This window comes from Sinohyriopsis cumingii, chromosome 13 (assembly GCF_028554795.1).
Source record: "Sinohyriopsis cumingii isolate HCF-2022 chromosome 13, ASM2855479v2, whole genome shotgun sequence".
Lineage (NCBI taxonomy): Eukaryota > Metazoa > Mollusca > Bivalvia > Unionida > Unionidae > Sinohyriopsis > Sinohyriopsis cumingii.
The window spans coordinates 71402598-71421769 of NC_142973.1; the positions used below are offsets into that span (position 1 = coordinate 71402598).

Below are 19172 nucleotides of genomic sequence, written 5' to 3' on the forward strand. Positions count from 1 at the left end.
CTTTTTATGATGACTGAATCTTGTTATCGTTGATGCGGGGATGATTATGACATCATCGTCACAAACACTTATCACTATATGTAGTTGGTCCAAATTGAAAATTATGCCCAATATCACATCCCAGAATTTGAAAAATCTGCTTCCCATAAACAGAAAGCCAGGTACCAACATTTTCTTAAAAAACAGGAAAAGCCTTCTTTTTGCAATATAGTTGCTCCTGTATTAGAATGATTCTGATATAACCTCCAAAATGGCTTCCTTTGATGAAAATCTTTGTATATTATTGTTGTAGGGTTTAACGCCATTTTTCAGCACACATTAGGCTATACATGGCGGCCAGTATTAATGGTGGAGGAAGAACCAGGGAAATCCATGGAAAGAACCACCGACCCTCAAGAAGCTGATGGCAAGTTTTCTCACATACCCACATTGGCCTAATCTGAGACTCGAACCCACACAGAGGTGAGAGAAAATCTTTGTATGGCTACTTCACCTGAACATAGGGTCTTGTCATCATGGAATTTTCACTAAAAGTTTTTGCAATATTGGTTCTGAATGAAAATAATTGTGCAGATCTGGCAATCAACACATTGTGAAGAAGTTTAGAAAATTTGACAGAATTGATCTCGAAGTAAAGTCAAAGGTCATTGCTTGCATTTTATACTTCATTGAGCTTAGGTGTATATATACAAATTGATTTTTTCTTCTTTCAGTATTGGCTTTTGAGCATGATAACATAAACAAGGATTCATTTTTATCAAATCCAGATTGTGGATATATCTGAAGAATGCCTTGAAATTATAGCACTTCAATAAATTGTTGGCTTAACAAAAAATATCAAACTTGTCACTTAGGTATATCTTGACAGGTTGAATGATCTTCCATCTTGATGTTCGGTTCAAGGTTAAAGGACATACATTTTCTTTTTGCTGCACACGTGTCTTGTGAAAACATAAAGTCAGACATGTAAGAAACTATTTTTGTTATCAAATTTGTTCTGTTGAAGATTCTCAAGAATATCATTGATGGTTTAAATACTCTGTAGTTTCAACAAAGAATTTGTCTTTCTTGAATTCCTGCAAATTTCCACCAGGAGAGTGTCAGTCCCTTTGAGGGACCCTTATTGATGGATTGCCATGCAGTGTTGCACCTAGGTGGAGAATAGTGGCTTTTCTGCAATATTTTGTCTCTATGACCTACAAATCTTGCCTTCTCTCCTTTAGAAAATTGAAGAAGCCTGATGGTTCAATTAGTGAAAAGCTATCCATGTCGATGTTAGTATTTGAAATGGATGGAGTAGCCACATGTGTCCATGCCTATGCTGATATTTGAAATGGAGTAGCCACATCTATCCATGTATGTGCTGGTATTAGCAATGGTTGGAGTTGCCACATATATCTATATCTATACTGGTATTAGAAATGGATGGAGTAGCCGCATGTATCCATGTCTGTGCTTGTATTAGAAATGGATGGAGTAGCCACATGTATTCATGTCTGTGCTGGTATTAGAAATGGTCAGGATAGTCACATATATCCGTGTCTCTGCTGGTATTGGAAATTGTTGGAGTAGCCACATGTATCCTTGTCTATGCTGGTATTGGAAATGGTTGGAGTAGCCACATGTATCCATGTCAGTGCTGGGATTGGAAATGGTTGGAGTAGCCACATGTGTCCTTGTCTATGCTGGTATTGGAAATGGTTGGAGTAGCCACATGTATCCATGTCTATGCTGGTATTAGAAATGGTTGGAGTAGCCACCTGTATCCATGACAATGCTGGTATTAGAAATGGTTGGAGTAGCTGCGTCTATCCATGTCAGTACTGGTATTAGAAATGGTTGAATTGGCAAAAGGCAGTAGAAATGGTTGGAATGGCAAAAGGCAATTGAAATGGTTGGAGTGGCAAAAGGCAATAGAAATGGTTGGAGTGGCAAAAGAAAATCAAAACTGTACGATGGCAATTCATGTAAAAGCAACATCTGGGAACCAAACATTCAAGGTTTGTGAGTCTTTCGAGTTGCTGCTAATGTATTATATTTTCGAGGTTGAAGGCACATCAATGGCAGTAAAGATTAATTTATTTTGAGGTAGAATTAATGATAAAATTAACTCACTTTATGCTAACATAAAATTTGTCATTTAATTGTATCTTTTTTATGTGAAAATAAGTAATTATGCAAATAATGGAAATTGTTATAAGAAATGCTGCCAGATAATGGGTGAACACTAAAGTTAAATGACAGCAAACTTTATAACAGAAAATTCCATGGTTTCAGGTGCACCAGTTATTCAGACCTGTTAATATTATTGGAACACATCATAACACTATTACTGAGTGTAAGTGACCAAGGATAAACGTGATAGTACAGCACAGACAATAAAAGTTAATGTAAGTGACAAACGGAAAACATGATATTACATGGCAGACTATAAAATTTAAGTGGCAAAACTGTCGGATGAAATAAGATTATTATTTTATACAGTGCATTCAGTACTTTCTATTATTTTCCTTTGTCTCTCTAAAATGTTGTGTTCTCTAATTAGGAAGATGGGGGCAATGATGACCTCTTCTCTTGGGATCCTAAATTCAGCACTGTCATGAAACTTGGCACTATTGTCGGCATCACCAGAAGTTGCACATAACAACTTGCTTGATCCTGTAATTTTTGTCATAATAATTACCCCTTTCTCTTGTAGCTTAATGCAGTCTCTGATAGTCTCATAAGAGCAACTGGTACGCTCTGTCTTGCCTTTGTTTTTACAGTTATGGATCAAAGGAGCTTTTTGAGTGGCATGTTGTCCTCTGATGTCTGTCCATGTGTTAGCACAGGTTTGTCGTTACTATACCTCCTAAACGTTTTGGAGGATTGCCATGAAACTTTACACATTCATCCCAAGGTCTAGTTTATCCCCCCAAAAAATTGTTCCTCAGACCTAGCTGCCATCTTGAAAATCTTATAATTGCTAGACATCACTATAAACTGCCACACTTTGTAGCATTATGACTGAGAATGTTTTAAAGCTAAATTGAAAATCTAAATCACGTACATCTTGTGGTGTCTTCTGGGTTCAGAATTAAAATAATGCCAATTAGAAATCTAGTATGGCTTTTATGGCAGCCATTTTGAACATTGTCTTAATAATGATAATAATGAGGACTTTGCATAGCGCCTAATCTTTAGAAGCTCTAAGCGCTTTACAACATTAGACAACACATATAAGATAAAAAAATGTATAATGATTACAAAAACAAACACCATGAAATTAGAAAACATTAAAAAAAACATGCTGAGAATATTTAAGGTAGGAAACATTATTTGGTCTTTAAGTTTGTTCTTGCAGTCGAAATAAGTGAGTTTTGAGAGCACTCTTAAATGGGATCACTGTGTCTTTGTGTCTAAGTTCAGTGGGCAATTCGTTCCACGTTGCTGGGCCCTGGTATGCAAAAGAACGCCGTCCATATGACTTTGTTTTCCTAGTGGGAATAATGAGTATACGATTGTCAGAAGAGGAGCGCAAGTATCTTACTGGTGTGTACACATGGGTGAGGTCAGATAGGTATGTTGGACTAGAGTCCGACAGTGAAATGTAGCACAGAGAACAAATTTTGTGTTTGATTCTGGATCAAATGAATAGCCAGTGTAGGGTACAGAGCATTGGGGAGGTGTGCTCTGATCGTGGTATTCTAAGTATGATCCGAGCAGCTGTGTTTTGAACTTTTTGAAGTTTCTGGAGCAGATATTGAGATGAACCACGCAGAATTGAGTTACAATAGTCCAGTCTTGAAAGTATTAATGAACACACAAGTGTTTTAGTGGCATCAACTGAAAGATAATTGCGAATGGAGCTCATGCGTCTCGGCTCAAGCTATGCAGCCTTGCATATGTTCATGTCATGTTGGTGCAATATGAGAGTACTGTCCAGAGTAACACCTAGGTTTCGTACTGATTGTTTGAAGTTAATGTTGGTGTTGCTGATATTTATTGTTTGAGGTAAAGGATGTGAATGAGAAAGTCTTTGTGTTGTGATCAGAATGGCCTCAGTTTTATCATAATTCATCTGCAGCTTGTTACAAGTCATCCATGATTTCACATCAGAAATGCACCTCTCTACACCTTGGATGGTAGCATCAACTTCAGTTGGGTGGCTAGATTTGTATATTTGGGTGTTAATACTCCAGAAGAATTTATATCTTTGTCAGGTTTTCACTAAAAGACTTCTTATGATGTCCATTTGGTCCTAAATGAAAATGATGCAGACATCAAGCTGGGAATATTGAGCATATTGAAAATCTTCTTACTGATTCTCCAGAATGGATGGTCACATTGATGTGGAGTTTTTACCAATATAGTTTGTCCTAAGTGAAGATGCTGGTGATCATGCATCCAGTGTGGCAGCCACAGCAGTTAATTTGAAAGTATTGTGCAAAGAACATCAGAGATGGTTCCAACACTTAGCATTTTAAAAAATCTAGTCATGTCTTGAAAATGATTGAAATTTTTTGGGATAGTAGTGTCAGTCCCTTCAAGGTCATTGTTATTTTAAAACTTTCTTTTACAGGGGAGCCCTTGTACTTAGCGATAATGGAATTTGTTGCATAGATGAATTTGACAAAATGAATGATAGCACAAGATCTGTCCTGCATGAAGTCATGGTAAGTAGTTACATCAACATCTAAACTTTATGGTGGTCATTGAGATGCCCTATTCAAGGTCTTATGAAATGTGCATTCTGATCCGGGGGGTGGGGGGACTTGTACTTTCTGCAGGGGGGAAATTTTAAAATTTGTGGGCACACGTGCTGCATCAAGCCTCTTCAAATACATATTATTTTTGTCTAGATTATTTATGTCAAGGTAGGTACCACATTGTTACAATTGATAGACTAGTGAAGAGTATTTGATTGCAATTCAAGTGTCACTTTAGTATCTTTGTCAGTTTAGGACCACCAGTAAATAAAATCAAAATATTTATCATCTGATAGGATTTTGATAGTCGTGCACAGAACAAGTATCAAATGCTGTATTCCATTTAAAAATTTCAGTTAAAGGTCATATATTGGGAAAATCTTCAACAGCTAACATTTTCTTTAGTAAAAATAAAATTTATCCTAATTCACAATCTACATTATTTAAATTTGTCAAGAATAAAAATGACAAAATCATAATATAGAAAAAGTAAGTCGTCCATTATGTATTGTTCATTTCAAACAAAGATAACTCTTGTGACCCTCTAGAAAGGTCATGCCTGTTGTAAGGGCACTTTCCTGCTGCAGAAGGGGTCACCTTATAAGATGGGCCATTGAACAACTTTTTGTTTATATATACAGAATAAAACTTATTATTTTTTAACTTTTTTTTTTTACAAACTATGCATATTGAGTTCTCAGGTCTGTGATGTACAGAAACAAGTTCCCATAAAAATATTTCCCTCTGTGACCTTTAAAGTTTATAAATGAATTTGTTCCAGGAGCAGCAAACATTGTCTATCGCTAAGGCTGGAATTATTTGTACCCTGAATGCCAGGACATCCATCCTGGCTGCAGCTAACCCTGTAGAGTCACAGTGGAATAAGAACAAAACTATTACAGAGAATATTATGCTGCCTCACACCCTGCTGTCAAGGTAAGTTGTACCCAATCTTGTTGCACCTTTTAATTTTCAATACACATTTGATTCATACATGTTATTCTTTAATTTGGTACTAAAATGTTTTGTAGATGTTGCATTTTTTTAATAATTAATCCTTTAAATTTTTACACAAATGGCAAACACAGTAAAATGATTGATATATTGGTTATATTTTTTGAATCTTTGGCCAAGTGTACATGCCTTATTGTCTTTAAATCATTGCCATGCACCCTGCTAAGCTCAAGGTCAGTGGTGGGGAAAGGTCACAAGACATCGTTTGCTGGTAAGAAAAGTAGATTGTCTGCTGCTGGTACATCCTCTCTAAACTCCATCAGATTATTATGGGCATATCTGGCACAGATTATGGTATATAGAAAATCTATGCAATACTAAGTGAAGTAGGGGGATTAAGTTATGCAGTCTCGTATCATTCTTAATGCTTTTTATTCCAGATTTGACTTAATTTTCCTGATGCTGGATCCTCAAGATGAACTATATGATAGACGCCTGGCCAGTCACCTCGTCTCCTTGTACTTTCATGGCAAAGAGGGAGAGAAAGAGGAAATGGTGGTATGTATGATTTTGAATTGTAGAAGAAAACCCTATTGGATTAAAAGTGCAATCAACATCAGTATGCTGATCAGGTTCAAATTCAATACAACCTTCCAGAACAGTCATCTTTTTTAAACAACTTACATCTAGCTTGTTGATAATAGTCCTATATCATGTTGTCTCATTGACTCCCCTAATTAGTTGTCTTTTTATCTCCCCTAATTAGTAACCACCCTATTTATTTTGTCCTAAATGAATCTGATGCCAATTTGACCTCTGACTTTTTAATCTGCAGTGGGGGCATGCATACTTTATGTGGTGATATGGAGTAAGGGACATATAATGAAGCATGTTTGGCTCGGTTCTCCAGTACATGTTCTACAAAAGATAAATCCTGTTTTCTAAGTTAGAATTTATATATTTAGGTAGATCTACATTCTTAGATTAAAACACGTGCACATCTTTTACTGTCATGCAAATCAAAAACAAGAAATAAAAGCTTTGTTTCAGACTAAAAAATGTTCTATAATATTTTTTCATCGAATGTATCAGATGTGATAGATGAATTTAGTAAGAAATTTTCTTGTCTTCTCTTTTCTGGTCATGTGAATTGATTTTCAAACTAAAGTTGTAAGAAATGGCTTTGATTTTAGGTGAAGACTTAAAATTTGTTGCTGAGAAATTTTTCAAATTCCGGACTAGAGTTGGGAAATTGTGCTTTTGTTTCATCAACTTACAGGGGCCCTGTGTGTCTGAGTGGTCTAAGGTGCTGGCCGTTACAGATCACTCGCATGTCCCACTCCTGTCCATGCAAGTTCGTCTCGGCTTTGCCAGTGTGTAAAACTTGTCATGTAGCTTTCTCTAGGTTGGTAGTTCTTCCTCCACAATATTTTATGGCTGCCATTTATTACTGTTCATGTCTTGAAAATGATGTTAAACCCCAGAAAACCAAACATTAACATACTACTAGACTTCGTTTTATTTTCTATAATACGCCTCTTTCATCTTGTTCTTTCATAGACTTGAATTTTTCTGTTACTTTTCCAGGATATGCAGATCCTGAAAGACTACCTCTCCTACAGCAAGCGGTACATCCAACCTAAAATCAGTGAGGAAGCTGGTCAGGTACTGATAAAAGCTTACGTAGACATGCGACAGGTTGGAAGTGGACGTGGCCAGGTGTCCGCATATCCACGACAGCTGGAGTCTTTGATACGACTATCAGAGGCTCATGCCAAAATGAGGCTTTCACAGGTGGTAGAGGAAGCTGACGTGGAAGAGGCCAAAAGGTTTGCAAATTGGGTCTTTTAGGGAAAAGAAATGTTGGTTTTCTACTGTCTACCACGCAAAATGTTCATCTGCTATGAAAAATTTACACTATTACAAAGAAAAGTACATATATCCTAAATGACTTCTGATGAACTACTTAATAGAAATGTGTAAATGACAGAAAGCATCCTGGCACGAACACCTTCAAGTTTGTGCACATTTTGGTGCTCTGCAAATCCTTGCAGTTCTACCATTGGGCTTACTGAAATGACTTTTAAGTTGTGAGCCTATGGAACAATAACAATAAAATAGAAAAAGCAGTCATTTCAGTAAAATCCAGATATTGGATTGTTAGGTTTTTAGTCCAGATTGGGGGTGTTTATTCAATGAAGTTAAACAGGTAACCAGACTTCTTGTTGTTTTGGGGTTTAATGCCATTTTTCAGCATACGATAGGCTATGCATGGCAGCCAGTATTAATGGTGGTGGAAGAACCACTAACCTACGAGAAAGTTTCACTGTTACATTCAGTGAAATATGGCACAAGTATTTTACTAATAGACCAAATTTTAAAAAATTGAATTTCGACTTTCACACTTGTTTCATAAAATAAATGTTCCTTGATTTTGAAAAAGAAAAGGAAATTTGTTACATTGTGAATTGAGAACAACAAAAAGCAGTGACATTATGCTCTTGAAACCTCATGGAGTAATGATGTTAAGGATCTTTCATTGGGTAGCTTGAAAATAAAGATAATTTATAAATTTAAAAAATGTGAACATCTTCATTTTTAAAAGCTCTTTATTATAAAATGAACATTCAGAAAATTAAACAGCTCCAACATTTTCTTGATTCCCAGCTGGGACAGCCTCCCCTTATAAATTCTTCTGCGGTCCTGTGGTAACTTAAACCCTCACCTATAGTGCAGTCTTTGTTTTTGGACCCTATTCAGGGAGAGGTATACATCCTTTTGACCAAAGAAGGTCACTGTGACTTGCATTTCCTGCTTTGCAAACATGGTTCTAAGTATTTGTGTTTGTGACTACATAGATTCTTCCATCATAGCTTACTCAAAAGGGTGAATAAATGTTTACTGTATATGTTGGGACACTGTATTTGTTGGGACACCATAAATAAATATTTATTCAATGGTTAAATTTATATTAATGACTATACATTGTATACTGTAACAGGTTATTACCCACTACATGTTAACTGTATGGTACATGTGAATAAGTATTGGAATTAGTGGAGTGGACTGCAATGTAGCATTCTTTATTTTTTGCTTTTTATTGGATATGGGGAATGAGTGGGAGATGCTGTTGCTAAAAAAAAAAAATTTTTTGTTGCATTTTTGTTTTAGGATAATACATGAACCTCACTATAACCAATTTTGAATTAGACTTGGTACCTATGTTTCCCATTTCATGCAAAGAAGCCATGTGATTTTAGAGTACCGTATTTCATGTATTTTTTTCATACCCTTTAATTTTTCGTACACAATCTAGTTATCATAATAATCATTATTTAAATGTATCATATTTTTCATACATATCACTTTGTATTTTTCGAAAAATCCATTAAATTATCAGACATAAAGTTTCTACTAAGAAGATTTACATTTGCAAAAAAGATAGAAACTACTGTATTGCCATGTTGTTTTTACAAAAATTACTAATTGTTGGTGAGAAAATACAATGATCGATGCATAAGCTCTCTTATTGTCACTACCATATCTACTGATTTTCACAGAACATACCTTAAATATTTTAGTTAATTGGTTCTCTTTATTAAGTCCATAACTAACAAAACACCACATGCATTTTAAAATGAGTTTGAAAGCTGTTTGATGTTTTCTTATCCAACAAAAATTAATCTCAGTACGTGCTAAAGTGAAGATCACAGACCATTGGTCAACTAGTCTTATTGTTTCATTATAGTCATACAAACATAAAATATAAAACCATGTCATTTTCTATCATAGATTTGAAAGTCACAGACTCCATTAAATCGATTCATATATATACATTTACTATCTTTTAAGTACTTGCACTGTTTTGACGTGGATATAATAAACATTTTATTGCAAATCTATTCTAAGATATATCCCTCGATTGTTATCTTTATTGGCGAGTTCAAATAACAAGTAATGCTTATGATCGCTTGTCCTTGAAACATCTGCTGTATGAACAATGGCTTCAATAGCACATTGACAGACTTACATTTCCCTAAACAGAGCCTCATTTCCCTACTGGCAGCCTCGCTGATTTGACCTCTTCTGTCGATTATTGCCCTCTATCTGGTTTCAGCTGGAATAACCAAAGCGCTAAGCATGTTTCATTGCCATGTAAATAACCCTGCATAGCCATGCGGTTGTTATGACAATGTATATCATAATTAAAACAAGAATGAATTGTTGATTTAGCAATGTTTGTTGATAATGGAATATAGTATGGTCATAATACATAAGGATTATCACAATTGTCAGGTAACTGAAAATAGTCTTTTGTCTCTTTGCAAAAGCTACAAATAAAAACTGCCCTGAATAAATACAGTCCTGTACACTGGCAAAATTTTGTTTCATCTCTCTCTCCCTCTCTTGCACTGCACACACACGCTTATGTGCATTAACTATAATGTGATTTCAAGTTCTTTATTTTCTTTATTGCATTTTGATAATAGGATTATTGTTACTGTAAAAATACAAGTTTCACTTAATTTCTTGACAATGTATCATTGCGTACAAGTCACCAATAAATAATACCCACAACTACACAACTAATACATGTTCAAACCATCATAATCATTTTGCCAACATTACACAATGTAACGTAACAGCTACATATGCTCTAATATCAGACAAACTTGCACACCGAGAAATAATCCTCTCTCTCTCTCTCTCTCTCTCTCTCTCGTTCACTAATAACAACAAAAATCTTTTTTAGTCCTCTTATTTTTATTGATTCTTGAGTTGAGAGCCAAATGAGACAGAAAATATATGTATACTTTGTATGTTCATACCGTTAGGTTGTCAAGTAGCATGTGTTCCATAGAACTTGTTCAGGTACGATCCCTTTATTTTTTCGTACACTGAAATTAATTATTTTTTCATGTACGAAAAATTTCATGAAATACGTTAGTCGGTTTGAAATCAAGATTAGGGTCACTGTTACTAAAATTGATCTGGTCCTTGAATTTGATTTCTGGATAATGACTGTACATGTTTCTCTTTGATCAAGAAAACCCTACTGATAATGTCTGCTTTTTCATCATGTATGCATCCAATTTTTGTGGTAATTGTGTATGAACAGTTGAAATGGGTAGACCTATTAGAATCATGCGATATATGTCATTTAGTTGTTACTATTATAAGTGATGGTTGAACCCTGAGTACTTTCATATATGTACATTTTATTTTAGGTGTTACTATAGTACTATTTTTGGAACATATCTCTTCAGTTTATTTTGGCTGTTAGGTGAAGAATAACCTTGGAGTACTTTTGGAGCCATATATGTACATGTCATTGAGCTGTCACTTGGGTTCACTGCATTTATATTTTTCTGGTAGTTATTTAATTGGATTTTTTGCTTCTTTCATTTTGATAGCACATTAAAATTCAGATTGAACATTATGACTTGGAGTTATTTGCTCTTCATGATTGTTACATTTACCTATTCAAACTGTAATGTTTATTTATTCAAACCATTATGGACACTGATGTTATGACGAGTAACCTCAGCTTTACAACTACATGTTATGGGGACAATTTAAAATTTTAATGTTTAGGACTGTCACAATTTTTTTGTGAAGTTTTGAAAGCTAGTAATAGTTTGTTTTCGTTGTAGTTAAGTAGCCATACCTATTTGTAAAGACAGTAATGTAATCTAGGTACTTCTATAAATTAGAATTGCTAACGATGAATAACTTCTACTGTACTCATTTGAGGTCATACATTGTATAATGGCCAAAAAGTGCACTTATCCTCGAGTAATGTGGTCAGTTAGTACAGTAGGTCAGTCATGTTATTTGGTATGTGGATACATTCTGATATGTACAACACCAGATTAGCAAAGTAGATCAGTTTGACCTGGATTAACTGCTCCATTGATCACATTTTGTTATGTAAAATATCAAATTGCCAAAAGTAATGGAAATTTGACCTATATTTCACCAGTCATTGACTTAAAGAATTCTGCTTTGGTCAGTTTCTCAGGTTCTGTTTGTCAGAGTTGTCTTAATTAATATGTTATCTTCTCTTGTTAGGTACAACACCTTTCCACCAAAAGTAAATCACTATCACCTATATTTCATGCTTGGTGTGATTTTATTGGCTTTTTCACAGTGGTGGTACATCAAGCTTTAGATCTATATTTCATGCTTCACTCACATTGGTTATGTTTTTATTTTACCTGGATGAGTCGGGGTAGGGTGTGTTTGTAATGTATTATTGGTGAAAGAGCTTTGCATCTTGGTTTGTGGATATGTCTTGTTAGGTAAAATGCAGAATTGCCAAAAGTAGATTCTTTTGACCAAGGTTACTTGCGTCATCAACTTTAAGCTTTTTGCTTTGATGTATATATCATGTATTCACCAAAGTAGGTAATTATGACCTATATCATATAATGCACAGCTTCTATTAGTTTCAAGTTTCATTGTTATACAATGTAGTGGAAATCGTACCTTCGGTGAGGTTATCGCCAGACTGCCAGAAGTGGGTCACTTTGCCTTATTGTTGAGACTGCCTTCACAGTGTTATCAGTATGCCCATCTGTACATCCATTCAAACCCTAATTGACCTCAAATTTCAAACACAGATCAGAGACAGGCTTAGTATGCAGGCCAGGGTAGATTCTTGTTGCAGAGTTCATACAGGTCTTTGAAGATTTTGAAAGTGCCTTGTCAAAATTCAGGTCCTGAATGCACTTGAAAATTAACATGTTGGCTAATTATTTTGAAAGTCCTTTAATTTTTTTTTGAGGAAATCAAATGTCACTTACATGTATTTTTTAAACAGTTCTATTCAAGTTGATTTTTTTATATAGAATAAAACAAAAGAGTCATTTTCTGAACTAAATGTTTTACTGAAAATTCAGTAAAGGAAAACAAGTACATAATTTTACCCAGATTTGTACAGGGGAAAATAAGGTTGTACTATTTCATGATCCTGATAATCAGTTTTATATATATACATATTTTTTTTTTAAAAAAATCCTCAAAAATGTTATAATTCCAGTGTTGTATTAACCCAGGTACATGTTTTTTTTAAAAATGATTTACTGCTGAACTTGTTTATGTAAATATTTACGATTCTGTAGTTTGGACTTTTATGTTACAGATTGTACCGTGAGGCATTAAAGCAGGCAGCCGTTGACCCAAGCACAGGCAAGATCGACATCTCCATCTTGACCACAGGAATTAGTGGAGCTGCACGTAAGCGTAAAGCGGAAGTGACCCAGGCCTTGAAGAAGCTCATTCAGGAGAAGGGCAAAGTGGCCACCCTGAAGAGTCAAAAACTTTATGAGGAGTTCCGTGAAAGATCAGATGTGGTATGTAGTAAATACAGAACCAGACATAGTCCTCAAGCAAGTCCATTTTTATAAAAACAAGGATAGCTTCTGTCATTGCATAAATCTATTGTAGGATGTGCCTGATTCCCAGAACTGCAGAAAATAAAGTATTTTCCATCAAGTTTTAAATGTTGTCAAAGCATTGACCAGATAAACTAAATGTTTCATTATCATTGTCATTAGGCCAGTATATGAATTTACATACAAGGGGGGTAAGCAACAACTCAAAACGTGATCTTTATAGTAACATTTAATGGGCAGCAAATTATGTACAAATTTACATTCTCCACAATTAAATAAAACTATGATTCATCAATTCACCTCATATAATTCAAACTAAATCTTGTTGGTATGAAATGGTCAATCAAAGGAAAATATGTCATGGATTTTATGTTCACACAGTTCATTTTGTTTCAAACTCTGATCGTCACACTTGAAAGGAATAACACTTAGACAGAATTATTGTTGTCCACACAGGACAGACATATTCACCCACACAGGACTAAATTATGCACAGAGCCAGATCTGTTGGCGCATTATGCAGAGCCGGGTCTCGGCAGTTTGCACTTGGGCTTGTTTTATAGGCCAGTTTATATAGTATTCAGAAAGGTATACTTATGGTTGGTACATTTGTTCATTCCTACATGGCCCAAGAAATTTTCACTGCTTTCACCTTTTGTAATCTTGTAGCAAGAATGCCTTCTCTTTCCTTGCACAGTACAGCATACCATATCTGCTATAATTTTCCCCTCTGAATATAGATGTTAATGTAGGATGTAGAATTACAGTGGACCAAGTTAACATGGCACCTCTGAGATTTTGTTTTGAATTCATCTATTATTGTATTGTTTGTAAATTGGACTGTTAAAGGATGTAAACTGTGCTGTCTGGATTAAATTTCTGTAGTGGCTATGTCTAATCAAAGGTTGATACATGTATTTAAAGGGGAGGGGTGTTTGTTTTAACACAGCATGGCATGAACTTTTATGGGAAGTAAATTCAGATTTATTAGCATGGAATAAGCATGCAAAATGCAAACGGTGCTCAGAGCTGTTCCAGTAAAATATATACATACGGCCCAGGAAAGGCACTTTTAATATAGAATTGTCACCTATAGATGCATTTAGAATTTTGTATTGTTTTCATATGAATTCTTTGGGTAATCTTTATACCCTAGCATACATTTTCAAAAAGTACCTTCCCTGTATACCATTTATATTTAAATGAAATAGCCCTCAGGTGGAACAAATATTTAACAAAAAATATGCACATGATTTTATTTAAAAAATACTTGTAATGATTAATAACTACTGTCACTTAATGAGATTGAAGTTATTTTAATTTAAAAAGAGTAGATGTTAATTGGATAGAAATGGTATAGACAGCGTTACAAGCAATCATGTTGATTTTATTCAGAGAGATAGAATGAGAACAAGAAAATGTCTAATTTTTGAGGCAGTATATGTTATTTAGTTAATTTGATACATAACCACCTCTAATTTTTTAATGGTAATTTGTTTGTCTTTCTCCCAATATTGCCATAGCTCAAAACTTTTGAAGAGTTGATAAGAGAATTTATGCCATAGAAAACCCAAAAGTTTTGAAAGGTGAAATAGTTGTTCATTTTTTATGAAAGAATGGTCAACATATTTTCTCAAAAAAATGAATAGTAAGTTGAAATTTGGACAGGATGAAGTAACAGGTACTTATCAATGACAATGTTACCGTATGTATGATTCTCCAGTACAAAATAAATGATTTATCCATTACTTTTTCAGCCACTCACAAAGGAAATGTTTGAAGATGCCCTCAAGGAACTGCAAGATGAAGACTTTCTAATTGTTACCAACAAACTTATCCGCCTTTGTGCATAGCTATGAGTTATTTGTAATGGACTTTTTCATTCTTGATGGGTTTTTTTTTTACAGATGCATCGGGTCACAAATAACAATTAACTTGAATACAAAGATGAATTTGAACAACCCATTCGGTCAATCAAAGCATGGGCTTGCTAATTAAGAAAATATTTTCATGTTAATTTTGCATTTTATAAATAGATGGATATTTTTATCTTTCATTTAACTTGTATATAGATATATATATTTTCCATCCTGCTGTATGTTTTGGAAAAATTGTTATGGATAGATTGACAAATTGTCAAATACGGAAGTCATGGTTTACGTATTGCTCACTGTTCACTTGGTTATGGTCATTAACACAGATGTACACAGGTTTAAATTGTTTTAAGGTCTTTTGGAGGAAAAAAAATAGAATTCGATACAAATCATAAATATGGTGTAGAATGCAGTAGCGTAATGAGTGATTTATGTCAAAAGGATCTTCAAAAGCTGCTTGTCATCATGTAACTTCATTCAGATTCCATGAAGAAGAAAAAAACAAATTCCAATCTCTTTTCTTTAAATAGACTATTCATTCATGGTATTGAGATAGATAGTCATCAAGAGTTTTCAAAAGAACTAATACAATTTGTTTCAAAATATATATTAAAAAAATTAAAGCTCAGTTTGTAATAGAAAGTGTAAAGCGTCTTCACTAAACAAGTTTTGTTGGTTCGTTTATTTCGTATCAGCATATGTTGCTTGCGGATTTACATTGATCTGATTGTGTGCAGCAAAATGTCTAATCAGATTGCTTGTCCTATTTACATAGAAAGATGATCATTGCAGCCTCTACACTGGCAGATGTGATTTAACTGTCTCTAATTTAAACTGTCAGAAAAAAGTTTTTCTTTTGAGTCCAGACCTATGGACAGTATTGATGTTGTCATAAATTATGCCTAACATGTAGTGAGCTCTCTCTTGTGTATATCCACTGATTTAGTTTGCTACAGGCTGTAATTTGAGCATCCACATGAAGGTACAAAGTACATATGGCACAGGTTCATTTGGAATGATGTGGATCCTTTGCATCTAGAATGGTGTAACACAAGCTATTGCAAGAACTTGGAAGCAGTGTAAATGATTTCGTGGATAAACGTGAGAACTTGGTTGTTTGACATTTTCCCTTTCACCAGAATGTACTCTAACAGTGAGCCACAGAGGATAATAAATAATAAAATACAAATAAATTTGATTTGTTTTTGTTCTTTTTAACATTGAACTTGTCTTGAGTGTGTTCAATACAAGTACATTGGGAACTTTGAAGGTTTATTAGCTGTACTGGTCATTGACCAGGGAAGTTATGTGATGGCCTGTCGTCCAATATCCATCCATTCATTAGTACAGTAATAATAATAATGCTTTATTTATAGAGGGTGACTCATTAGTTGAGGACTTTTTTTCCTTGAGGCCCTTAAGTTTGTTGCCACCAAATTTCTTGGACGATTGCCTTGAACCTTTACCTGCACTTGCATACATTCAAAGGTCTACTTGGTCCTAAATGAAAATGGTACTGCTCAAACATATAGTATTGGCCACCACAGTTGTGATCTTTAAAATATTTTTGCTACTCCTGAATGAATGAATGCATGAATGGTCTAATTACCTAAAGGCTTCTTATGATGGTCTAGTTGGTCATAAATGCAAATGGTTTTGTTTTGACATCCAGTATGGCCACAACAGCAACCTTCTTGAAAGTCTTGTCATCATCATCATCATCAATTCCTCCTAAATGGAAGGACATATCAACATGATGCTTCCACTAATAGACTTTCTCTGATGTCTGCTTAATCTGATTGGCAATATGGCAGTCTTCTTGAGAATTTTGGTATTATTTCTTCTCCAGAATGGAAAGCCTAATTGGATTTTCACCAGAAGACTAGTTCGTCCTAAATGAAATTGGTTCTGGTGGTTCTGTATTGAACCTATGTGGCTGTAAGTGATTATCTTGAACATCTCAACAAGAGGCTTTCGCTTAGCTGTCTTACGTGTGCACGTATCGACAAAGCTGTCCCAGTAGTTACATTGGCCATTCTAATTTCTTCTGGGTAAATTTCCTGTATAAATGCCATGTGGGATAATTACCTGCTTGCTGCAGTCAGCATCTAAGTGATTACTAACCAAACAATGGTTTCTCCCTGCCTTGATCATAGTGGTGAAACAATTTGATACATCGATGCATCTATACTTTTGCTGAAATAATACACAGATCGATACAAGAGACGGAGAATCAATCCAAATGATACTTACTTTGTGCATGTTATTTTAGTCTTCAGCAGTCATGAATAATTATTATTAGTTGCCTTGTTATTCTCTAAAATCATAATCCATCTGAAGCAGCATTTGCAGTCATAGGCACTCATGTTTATTTGTAAAAATGAAAAATATTTGAAAATACTCACCATCTACAAGTTAACACAAAGTGACATGGTTCGTAATATCCCCCTCCCCCCATTTCATGCTAATAATCTTAACCCAGAAGTATACTGTACATTCCACATGTTTATTGAAGTACTTTATTCATCATTTAATAACCACTTTCACACAAGTTTCAACTTTGAATTGTATCTTTACTACTTTGGTTGATTTGAAAACTACGCTACCAGTGTGTTGCAATTGGAAATATTACATTGAATTCACATTTGTTGTTATTGCTTGCTCCACTCCAGGTTAAACAATAACCACCAATCAGAAATCAATGTAGCTTATTCTCTGTGTGACAAACAGGAAGTATTGGCAAAGCAACAGAGAGACTTTGCGAGAAAGTCGTTAGATATGTCAAGTACTTAATCTGAGATGCTGTTCGGTGTTGTTGCATGAATGGTGCAAAATTTGTATGAATTTGTGCACTTAGAGAACAGTGAAACTTGAAAACTCCTGCAAACTCATTGAAAGTTCCACATGAAAATGTGCTCGGGGAAGTATTCAATTCAAGAATAATGAGCCTAATTAAAATAGAGATAATTTAAAAGTGTAATGCAATTTCATATTTTTTAATTAATCAGATCATATGCTACAAAACCATGTGCATGTATCCTTATCAGGGTTAAGATAAATAAATAAGGGTTAAAAAATACAATTAAGTAGTATAGATATTTGTTTTAATACCTTCGCACAAGCATTGATGGACTAAATACCCTTATACAGCATTATGAAACAGACAAGAAGTTTAGTTAGTAGTCGGTAAACTACTGATTTAACAAAGGAAGTTTATGTTAGTGAGACACCCTCTTTTGGAGCAGATGTATCCAAAAGGTAATATCTGTGATCTCTGGAAAATTGTACAAAACTGTCACAACGATTAGTTTCCCAACATATTCAAGGCAGGGTTCTTACGGTCTTTGAAGGTCTTTACAGTTTGGTAAAAATGAGGTAGCATTTTCAAGGCCTTAAAAGTTTGGGAAAGTCGAGCAGATAACCCTGAGGACTTTAAAAGTCTTTGAAAATTGAAATAAACCCAAACATTGTAATTTCTTTCAATAATCACAAACAAAATTGTCCAAGGTTGTTAGATTTGGATGTAGACAAGTTTTCCAGGTTTCTTTCTTTTGATTAATTATAGCCTGAATTTCATCATTAAACAGTATTGTAGTATTTTGCATTTGCTGTTTTCTCATATAACTTGTATACAAAATGTTTGCGAGAATAGGTCTTGGAAATTATGTTTGTGGTCTTTGAAAGTTTGGGAAAAGTCTTTGAATTTATCACTCAGAATTCTGTATGAACCCTGCAAGGTGACAAAGCTAGCTATTTACATGCCCCTTCAGAAAGAAGCACAGAACAATATCGATACCAAAAAAAGGAGCAAATTATGCTCAGAATTAATTAACAGATTCATCCTTTTATAATTAGAGGTGACACCTGTTAAAGATGTTGATTTCAGTAGAGCTATAAGAAAGTGAAGTAGGATATTGAAGTTTAGATAAATATTGACCTATAACCATTTCTTCCTCCCCATCTGTTTTCTTTGGTAAAGGGGGAGGTCTCCCTTAATATAATATCCTGTTATAATCTCTCTTCAAATTTTACATGGGAAACAAATTCTGAAATTCTTTTTTGTATTCAGAGATATTTAGCCAGTAAAAGAAGGTGCTGATGAAATAAATGAAATTAGCATAGAATGAGCAATAGGACAGATTTCAAACTGCTCAAATTTATCACCTTGTGTAACTTAAATTGTTGAATAGGATTGGTTGTAGTCAGTAGTTTTCCTTTTTCACTAACAAATACAAGTATCTGTGGCTGCAGCAGTGATT

The 19172-nt window shown here is 34.5% G+C and overlaps 1 protein-coding gene across 1 annotated transcript in view; it reads left to right on the forward strand.

The window, feature by feature from the left end:
- Positions 1-16111, forward strand: part of LOC149785819 (DNA replication licensing factor mcm4-A-like) — a 55262-nt gene extending 39151 nt beyond the window's left edge. Inside the window, exons 12-17 of the mRNA XM_089979767.1 lie at positions 4562-4655; positions 5470-5624; positions 6083-6200; positions 7230-7471; positions 12787-12997; positions 14797-16111. Of these exons, the coding sequence (XP_089835893.1) occupies positions 4562-4655; positions 5470-5624; positions 6083-6200; positions 7230-7471; positions 12787-12997; positions 14797-14892 (916 nt within the window). The 3' untranslated portion in view covers positions 14893-16111. The remainder of the gene's footprint in view (positions 1-4561; positions 4656-5469; positions 5625-6082; positions 6201-7229; positions 7472-12786; positions 12998-14796) is intronic.
- The last annotated feature ends 3061 nt before the right edge of the window (positions 16112-19172 follow it).